The 10,363-nt window shown below is 44.0% G+C and overlaps 1 protein-coding gene across 1 annotated transcript in view; it reads left to right on the top strand.

The window, feature by feature from the left end:
* The first annotated feature begins 641 nt into the window (after positions 1–641).
* SMO (smoothened, frizzled class receptor) overlaps positions 642–10,363 on the top strand; it is a 23,560-nt gene continuing 13,838 nt past the window's right edge. Inside the window, exon 1 of the mRNA XM_011357265.2 lies at positions 642–1,569. Within this exon, the coding sequence (XP_011355567.1) occupies positions 1,233–1,569 (337 nt within the window). The 5' untranslated portion in view covers positions 642–1,232. The remainder of the gene's footprint in view (positions 1,570–10,363) is intronic.

Genomic DNA, 10,363 nt, shown 5'->3' on the forward strand with positions numbered 1-10,363 from the left:
GGAAGGAGAGCAGCAGAAACTTCCTTGGCCAGCCTATGAGCAGCAAGGGCCATCAAAGATGGACTGGCTTCCTTTGGATATAACCAAAGACACGCCAGCGCCAGTCGTTGGAAACCATAGTTGAAACTTCACACATTTGTAGCAATAAAGGGTTGACGTTGGTTTCCAGACACCTGCTCTCACAGGTAATAGCAGCCGGGGCCACTGCCTGAGTGACTCTGAGGTCACCTCTCACACAGCTCCCGAGCTGGATGGATTTGGACAAACGAGAACCCCAAACCCTGGTTCCCCATGGGGTCCCGTGACAAACTGAAAGATCTAACTAACAGCAGAAAAGACTGGCGGGTTGGGGAGCGGGGCGTGATGTAATAGAGGGTTCCACTGGGTTCAGGCACCCCCTGTCTCTCCCCCCGTAAACGCGAAGAGTCCACTCCCTGCACACGACCAAGTCGAACGATCCTCGGGCTAACCGAGGTGCCCGCTGAGTCTCGGTTCAGCTTCGGGCCACGATTCCCATCTATCTCTTGCCCCAGGGCGGCGGGCAGGGTCACCAGTGTCCCCTGGCCCGGGCCCCTCCGCGCTCTCGGGTCGCTGAAGCTCGCGCTCTTCCTCTCTTTCGTCCCCTCCCCTCCTCTTCCCTCCCTTGGCCAGTCCCTCCCTCTCCCAGCCGTGGCGGAGGGGGGGCCGGACTTGGCTCGGCGAGGCCCGTGCATTCCAGAGAGCCGTGCGAGCTAGAGCAACAAAGGAGCCGGGTAGTCGGCGGAGAGAAGTCGGGGGGCTGCGGCACGCTCGGGCGAAGGTGGCGGCTGGGCCCGGGTTTGGCGCGGGGGCGGTGCCGGGGCCTTAGTCCCGCACTCCCGGCCCGCTCCTGGCCTCCAGCGCGGGGCCCGGAGGTGGTTTTAATGGTGGGAGAGGGGATGGGGCCGGAGATTGGGGGCCCAAGGGGCTCCCGGGGCTGAAGACAACTTGGATCGCCAGGTGAAGGGGTAGGGACTTGTGCATCCGGGCCCGGGCCTCTGCCGCCCAACATGGGCCCCGGGTTCCAAAGTTTGCGAAGTTGGGCGCGGAGGGCCCGCGGGGCACCGAGCGTCCGGGGAAGCCGGGCATCGGACTCGCGGGGCGCACAGGTCGCTTGAGTCACCTCCGCGGCCCCAAGGGTTGCGCGCGTGGCCGGGGGGCGCCGGGGAGCGAGCGGGGGCGCCCGGGCTTCTGCTGAGTTGGCGGGTTTGGCCATGGCTGCAGCCCGCCTCACACGGGGGCCGGAGCTCCTGCTCCTAGGGCTGCTGCTGCTGCTGCTCCTGCTGCTGGGGGGCCCGGGTCGGGGGGCGGCCTTGAGCGGGAACGCAACAGGGCCTGGGCCTCGGGGCGCTGGCGGGAGCGCCAGAAGGAGCGCGGCGGTGACCGGCCCTCCGCCGCTGCTGAGCCACTGCGGCCGGGCCGCCCCCTGCGAGCCGCTGCGCTACAACGTGTGTCTGGGCTCGGCGCTGCCCTACGGGGCCACCTCCACGCTGCTGGCCGGGGACTCGGACTCCCAGGAAGAAGCGCACGGCAAGCTCGTGCTCTGGTCGGGTAAGAGCGCGGAAGCCGAGCCCGGGGCGCTGCAGGGGTGGATGTAGGGACTGAGAAAGAATAGGCTCGGGCCTGAGCTTTGGAGAGGGCGGGAGCTGCACCCGGATGAAGTGGAAAAACAGTGTGAAACTTTGGGGGCAGGCTGTATGCAGGATGGGACCCTCGGTGATGAGGGAGTTGAGGAATCGGGTCACAAAGGGCCTGAGCGGGGTGGATGAGCAAAGGATGCAGGGGAACGAGAGGCCCATGAGGAGGGGGCGCTGAGCCACAGGAAAGGACACTTTTTTAAAGAGGGAGATGCTCCACATAAGTGCCACTCTGGAAGCGGGGGCCTCCGTGATTCATGGTGGTTAGGCCTTGGAGAAGAGACTGGGAAATCAAGTTGGAGAGGAAAAGGGGAAGGATGGAGGTAGAAAATTTGGGCATGGGGGGTGGGGGGTGAGAGTTGAGTGAAATTTGTGAAAGGTTAGAAATCCCCTGGTGATGAGTAATTAAGAGGTAACCAGAATGTTCCAGAAATCTTGTTTTGGAAGACACGAAGTCCAGAGAACCAGGAGTTTTTCTTGCTTTCACAGGAGATTTCACAGTGTCCTCATCTGAAAACAGCGGCTCTGATTTTTGTCTGAGGTTGTGAAGGAATGAGACTTCTAACAATTATTTGTGTGTTCTTTGGAAGTTTGGGTCCTCAGGCAGGTTAGGGCTGAGGAAGGACACTTCTGGGATGTGTGACTACTTCCATGGTGGTCTGAAGTCCCAGAGCCCTCACCTTAGTGGGATTATGGCCTGGCCTGAAAAGCTGCAGATTGAGCCCAAACAGGTCGGTCCTTAGCAGTGTGGGATGGATTATCTCCCCACTTGTCACTCTTCTGGGCTGGAGGCCTGATCGGGGCTCAGGAAGGGAACTGGCCTTGTCATTCCCTTGCTTCTGGCCAGTGTGATTCTAAAACTGACTTTGAAAAAGAAAACAAAATCAAAAGCCAGGAGTAGACCTGGCAACCTCCTTCTTTGACAGGCCTTGGGTGCCCCATCTCTCCAGTCTCCATTCTGCCCTGGGTCCTAGTGATGATGGGGGAAGTGTATGCAGGTTGCCTGTCATTGTCAACTTGGCCACTAGAGTTCTCAGAGTCTTTGCCTGATGTTGGACAAAATCGTATGGTTCTTGGCTTGGTGCAGATGCCAGATGAGGAACTTAGAGGATGGTGCCCACTGTGGCACTACATCCTTTGTGGATATTAGGTTTAAAGTCAGCGTGGAGGCAAAAACTATGTGTAGTCAACAGTGGTTTTGAAAAGTCCATAAATTACCATAAAGCCTATGGGATTTTTCTTATACATTCTCTCTATGGCAATATGTTTGTAAAATGTGTCACATATGATAATGTACAGTGTATAAGAAAGGGCATACATAGGAACTATTATTTTAGTTTTTTAAAGTTACATATATGTAGAAGAGCAGAAGACTGAAAGAATAAAAAAGGAACACAAAAGATATAAACAATATTTCTTTGAGCACTACATGAAATAATGCATGAGTTTATGGAAAATCCAAATCTCTCAGCACTAGAATTTCACCCAGTTCTGAGTTGGTCACACTATGAAAGGATTTCCTCTTTCTCTCTACTTATGTATTTTGTGGGGACCCATGGTTGAATTTCTCCTAAGTTAAATGTGTGATGCTGCCTTTCTGTCTTTACCATCGAATCAAGGAGGAAGGGTATGAACCTCTTTTCATACTCCTGAGAGCAACTGCTGAGTAGACAGAAGTGGTTTTGGCAGGAAAGTTGAGGAGTTAGAATCATCTGCTAGCTGTGCCTCTGGTGGGGCAGGGTTGTGCCCAGGTGCCTGCACTGAGCTCCAGATTTTTAGTTCACTCTGAGCTTCTCTCTGCTGCTGCCCATTATCCCTCAGCTCATTCCTGTTCTCATGTGTGTTCTGGTTGTTTTCTTTCTGCTTTGGGCCTTTCTACAGGATGTTCTGTGAAATGATGCTCGAAGGAGGTGTTGGGATGAACTGGGTCAGTGAGTGGGTAGAGTGAACCTGAGCCAAGGGTGAGAATCACAGACAGGGTGTCATTTGGGAACTTCTGGCTAGTGATTTCGTCCATCTTGAGTTAGTGGTCTTGATTTGGCATTAGACATGTTCAGCGTTGCCTGGCTCTTGGAGGTGTTTTTGTGGGTGAAGGATGAAGATGATTTAGATTGCTTTCATCTATAAACTTTTAAAAGTAGAGACTTGTTCTTCAGTTTCTTTTTTCTTTCAGAAAGCCTGAGGTCTGAGTGCTCAGCCATCCACTCATTCATTCATTTAGGTATTGAGTACTTGCTACATGTCATCAGGTTCTGAGGCACCTAAAGATTAAGAATACATACATGATTCCTGTCATCAAGGGGAAAATAGACAAATAGGTTTTAGCAATAGCTGCAAAAGGCATTGCGAGAGGGGGAGGGTGCCGAAGGAACACAGAGGACTTTGGGGAGAAAAGAAGACTACCCCAGAGGAACTGACATTTACCCCATGACCTGAGAAATAAATAGGAATTGCCTAGGCCAAGGAAGGATGGTTGGGAAGGGATAGGAAGAGGAAATAGTGTGCACAAAAGTGTAGAGGTAAGAGGGCTTAGTACTTTTAAAGAAGTATAAGAATTTTAGTAGAACTGAATCAAAGCTGTGAGGGATAGAATTACAAGAGATAAGACCTAGATAATTAGAAAATAAAGGGATTCATACCCCATATTAAGAAGTTTGGTTGTCATCCAGAAAATAATAAGGAGCCATTGAAGGCTTCTCAGCAAGGGAGATATGAGCCATTGAAGGCTTCTAAGCAAGGGAGATATGTAACCATTATTTGCATTTTAGAAAGATCTCTTGGAGTACTGTGTGAAGAAGTCATGGTTGGAGGAAAAGCTTGGAGCCTGTTTGCTTGTTTAGGGCATGGTTGAAGGAGTCCAGGTGGGAGATGATGGCAGTGAGGACTAGGGTAACAGGCTGGGGGAAGCAGACAGATCCCAAAGTTTCAGAGCTAGAACCAATGGTACTTGCTTATGAGTTGGGTAGAGGGTATAAGCAAGCAGGAGGAGGATCCAGGTTTCAGGCTTGGATGGAAAGTGGTGCCTTCCCTTTCACTAAGCTAGCAAATGCTAGAAGTGGAGTAGGTTTATGAAGAAAGCATGAGTTCGGTTTTGGCCGGTTGAATTAGAGGTGCTCATTGGACATCTATGTGGAGAGTCCCAGCAGATCTGGAATAGGAGTTGCTGGAGAGAGATGGCCACTCTGTGCTTCCTCTGCCTGGACTGCTGAGCCTTCGAAGCATGCCATTGAGTGAGGAAGATCATAGCTCAGGCTGGGCTAGTTTTTCTGGACGTATAGAACTTGGGTCTGTCATACATCTTTCAGCTCTCTGGACTTGGGCTTCTTCAGGCACTCAGCATCTTCCCCATTATAGCTTGAAATGCCTCCTCTCAGGCATTCCAGGCTGACCAGACAAACATAATAAATATCCAGGTCATGGTCTACCTTTGGCCAAATCTGGCTTGGTAAATAGGTCAAGAAAGCAGAGGTCTGAGGCTGGCAGGGGAAGTGGGTCCCTGAGAGCAAGCACGTAGCCTCTTTGACCACCGCTGTGCTCTGTGTGTGCACAGGGGTGTGTGGTCCTGTCTCCCAGCTATCACAGCCAGAGAAGCTGGGAGGAATTTCTCGCTTGCCTCTCAGAAGTCTAGTGAGAGGAGAGGAGGGATATTGTTGGTAATGATGGATTATTTGCAGGGTCAAATCAGGAAGAATTTCCTTAGACTTGTTTCTATACCTGGCTGATGATCAGAATCAGTTTACAAATTCACGCGCGCGCGCGCACACACACACACACACATACTTTGGTAAAGTATAAAAATAAAGAAAACCACCTATGGGCCCAGTTTTCATTTTCGATTCAGATTTTTAATTTTTTAATTGTGAAATGTTGCATGTACATATGCAGAAAGTACATGAAACACTAAGGTACTAAATAACAAATAATTGTAAAATGACAGCTGAGTCAAGAACTAGACCATGGTGGGTTCCCCAAGAGCTCCCCTTTTGTCTTTTCCAATCATATCCCCCTCTCCTCTTCTAGAAATAACCACCTCGCTGATGTTTTCGATAATCATTTCTTTTTTCCTCTATGGTTTTACCTTCTCGTTTTGGAATCTCTAAACAGTATAGTTCAGTTTTGCATGTTTTTGAACTTGATACAAATGGAATCATGCTGTGTGTATTCTTTGACGTGTCTGTTCAATTTTTTGGCCCATTTTTCTATAGGGCTAGTTGTCATATTTATAAGATTTGTAGGAGATTTCATGGATAGGAGTCACTTCTTGGTTGTTTGTACTGAAAATTTTTTCTATTCTGTAGAAATAGGAATTTCTACAGGATGGAAATTGCCTTTCCATTCTTTGTGTCTTTTGCTGAACAGAAGTTCTGAACTTTAGTCATTTGTCAAACTTTTTATGAGTAGTGCTTATTGTATCTTCTTTGAAAAAGTCCTTTTATACCACAAAGTCATGAATTTATCCTCTTATGTCATCTTTCCAAAACTTTATAGATTTTCTTTTCATTTTAGGCATGTACTTTACCTGGAGTATTTTTAAAACTTCGTTTCATATTGTCTCAACATCTGTTAAAGAGAATATTCTTTCTCCACTGCCCTGCCATAAATCAAGTGTCCAAATGTATTTTCATTTTTGGCATCTCTATTCTGTTCCATAGGTCTGTCCATCTATCCCTTGCCAATATCACACCATCTTAATTATATCTTTATAGCATGGTTCTTCACCTTCTTTGAGCTATGAACTTCTTTGACAGTCTGGTAAAACCTATGGGCCCCTCCTCAGTATAACATTTTTAAATTAATAAAGAAAAACACATAGGATTGAAAAGGAAGATACAGGATTATGAAGGAAATGAATTTTATTGAAATGTAGTTATCAAATATTTAAAAAGTTTGTGATCTAATATATATGTGCTTCTTTACTGATACACTAAATAAGATCCAGCATGGGTTTAATAACCACTATGGTGTAAAGGTGGTGATGAGCAATTTTGAGGTATTTGCAACAAAAATATCTGATTTCCATTTGTGATAAAACCTCAGGTACTGCTTACATTACTGTGGTATGTTGTTTGCATTTGTAATTGAAGAAAAGGCTAATTTTCAGTTAGATTTAATTTTTTTCCCATTTGAGTTTATGGACCCCTAAATTCTTTCCGAGATTTCTTTGGGAACTTGAGACTAAGAACCTCTACTTTATAGTACAGTATCTTATAGAGAGTCTGGGCTATTCTCGAGCCTTTGTGCTTTAATATAAAAATATCTGTTAGTGGTTTTGATTGCAATTACATCAAGTATATAGATTAATTTGAGGAAAAAAAAGGACATCTTTGTAGTATTGGCTCTTCTAGTCATTTTATTATATATTTCTATTTAGATCTTTCATTTTCTCAATAATTTTTAGCTTTCTGAGGAGAGTTCTTAAATATCTTTTGTTAGATTAATTCCAACATACTTGATCATTTTTACGCTATTATAAATGGTTCCTTTAACATTTCGTTTTCTGTTTGTTGCTGGTGTGCAGATATACAATTGATTTTGAATACAGTAAACCAGTCATCTCATTTGTGAATAATGAATTGGTTTCTCCCTTTGCAAGTTGTGTACCTTTTCATCTTTATTGCTTTGCTGCACTACTTAAGACCTCCAATGCATTGTTAAAGAGAAATGGTAATAGTAGCAGCATTTTTCATCCTTGACTTCTGTGGTCTAAAGAGAAAGCTTTTCTACCTTTCTCTATTAAATATGGTGTTCTGTGTAGGTTTCTTATAGTTACGTTTTATCAGATTAAGGAAGTTTTTCTTCTATTCCTAGTTTGACAATTATTCATTTTATTATGGATGGATATTGAATTTTATCAACTACTTCTGCATTTTGAGATGATTGTGATTTTTCTTCTTAAATATGTTCACGTAAATTGCATTGATAAAATTTTCTAATGTTAGACCAACTGTAGAACAATGGTTTTCAACTTGAGCTGATCATCAGAATCACACAAACAAAAAAAAATCTTTTTTGAAGTTTAAATTGTGGCAAGTGTTATTTTAAAAGTCTATGAATGTAGAAAAATGCAAAGACTGATGAACACCTATGTCCCTATTTTTTCTTTTTGTTTTATATTTTATTAAAATAAAAGAAATAAAACAATACAGAGAACGTTGATGTTCCTTTTCTTCCTGTTTCCAATCTCATTTCCTTCTCTCCTTTGAGGAGCTTCCCACGTCCCAGTAATTTGCATATTTATGTTTTTAAGCTTTTAAAAAACAGATACCGTATGCACATAGTACAAAATGCAAAAGTAACAAAAGTTAAATCTCTCCACTTCTATTTCTATCTACCCATTTTGCCTTCCCAGAGGCAACTGTCCACACTGGTTTTTGAGTGTCCTTTTAGAGATATCCAACATATATGTAAATGTAGACGTATCCTTAGTTTTTTTCTTCTCACTGCCAGTAGTAACATACTCTCTGGGCTGCTTTCCACTCAACTGCATCCATTTAACAAGATGTGTTGAAGATAGGTCCATTTCAGTGCAAATAGCTCAGCCCTGAGTAGTGTCATAGTATATTGATATATGATATTCTATTTAGCTGGTCTCTTATTGATGGATGTTCATTCATTCAGGCTGTTTCTACTCTTTTGCTATTACAAACAATGCTGCAATGAATAATTTTATAAATTATCTTTGTGAACATGTGAAGTGGAGTTGCTAGTATAAAATTTTGATAGATAATGCCAGATAGTCTCCATAAGTATTTACTAATTTTTTATTCCTACGTAAAATATACAAAAGTGCCAGTTTCCCCAACATCTTGCCAATACATTTTCAAATATTTTGATCTTTCTCACTCTAATTTTAAAAAATTGTATCTCATTGTAGTTTTATTTCACATTTATTAAGAATGAGATAGAGCATCTCTTTATTTGTTTAAAGGTCATTTGTATTTTCTCTGATCTGTTTGTCTTTTGCCCTTTTTTTCTATAGAATTATGAAGTTCTTATTGATTTGGAAGAGCTTGATGCGTACAAGGAAATTATGTCTTTATCTGTGATATGTATCAGAAATATATTTTCTGTATGTTGGTTTTTAAAATGATTGTTTGTTATTAACCCTACTGAATTTATCTATTTTTCTGAAGTCTCTTCTGTACATCTTTTATTTCACAGCTTCTGGGTTTTGTGTCATACATCAAAAGGCCTTCTCTACTCCACGGTTTAAACCATTTCCCATCTTTCCTTCTAGTACTTTAATTTTTTAAATAATGTAGTTATTTTTGATTCATCTGGAATTTGTTTTAATGTAAGAAATGAGGTAAGGATCCAACATATCTTTTCCCTCGATGGCTCCTCAATTATCTTTTATTTAAGATTTATTAAACTTAAACAAGATTTATTAAGATTTATTTAATAATCTATTTTTTCCTTGAAGAATTTATTTTTAAACAAAAAGAACATTTAAAATGAGAAAAAAATGAAAACAAATTACACATTTTAAAAAGCTGATAATTACCACAAATTCACAAATTTCAGAAAAATAACAGTATTTTTATTATTCAACTGCCTGCTGCTCCTCTAGGATACATTTTGTTCTAGTGACCCCCCCCATTTTAAATTTATTAATAAACATCCAGTGAAATTCACTTTTTCCTCGATGTACACTTCCGTGGATTTAGACAAACACAGAGTCGTGTAACCAGTCACTGCATTCAAGATGGAGGACAACCTCATCACTCCCAAATAGTCCCAGTGCTGCCCCTTTGTAGACAAACCCCTTCCCTCCCAAGCCCTCCGACCCAGCGCTTTGTTCTCCACCCACACCCTCTCAGTCAGAATTTCTGGGTGGATTATTTATCTAGAGTGATAAGGTTTCCCCGAATGATTCTGATTTGAGTCAGGTCTGAGAACCACTGCCTGAGATCATTACTTCTTAAGTGAGAGGAACTTGCTCTGCGCCCCTGGAATAAGCTCTGTCATAGTGAGAGCTGAGTGGTCAGAGACCTCAGATAAGTAATAATAACACCTAACATTTCCTGAGTGCTTGGTATATGACAGGTACGATGCTAAACACTTAACTCATTATCTCACTCTTCACAACAGTTCCACCAGGTAAATCTATTATCCCCATTTCACAGATGAAGAAACTGAGGCTAGAGATAGAGTTTAAGTAATTTGCCCTAAGATCACACAGCCAAGAAATGGTAAAGCCGGGATTTGGGCCCAGGGGAGCTAATTGCAGTGTCCATGCTGCTTATCCCTCTATTATCTCCCCACAAAAGAGAGCAGTTACCCTTCCCCAACGACCTTCTAACCTGGCAGTGTAGCCAGCACCCATGTTGGCTCTCATGTCCTCAGAAGCTTCTCTTAATATAACTTCTTGCTTAGGAAAGAGGTATTCCTGAAGAAAGGATGACTTAGGAGGGGGGAAGCGGGCAAATGCTGAGTGAGCCCAGCCACTGGGGCAGCAGGGTAGAGATGGGCTGGGGCAGGGGTGTCGGGAGACCTTTGCCTTTTCTGTCTTGTTGACACCTCCTTTCCTCCCTCTGCACTGGACACAGCCTCCTCTGTTTCTCTCCATCTGATTTCCTGTTTCCTCCTCTGGCCTTGGAATACCTGGCTCCCCTGACTACTTCTTCTTAAGTTCCCACCTGTTCTCTATGTCACCTCAGCTTGGTAAGAGGAGCAAGGGTCCTGGGGGGCTGGGCAAGGGGACACGT

The sequence above is a fragment of the Pteropus vampyrus genome, unplaced genomic scaffold (assembly GCF_000151845.1).
Source record: "Pteropus vampyrus isolate Shadow unplaced genomic scaffold, Pvam_2.0 Scaffold33, whole genome shotgun sequence".
Classification (NCBI taxonomy): Eukaryota; Metazoa; Chordata; class Mammalia; order Chiroptera; family Pteropodidae; genus Pteropus; species Pteropus vampyrus.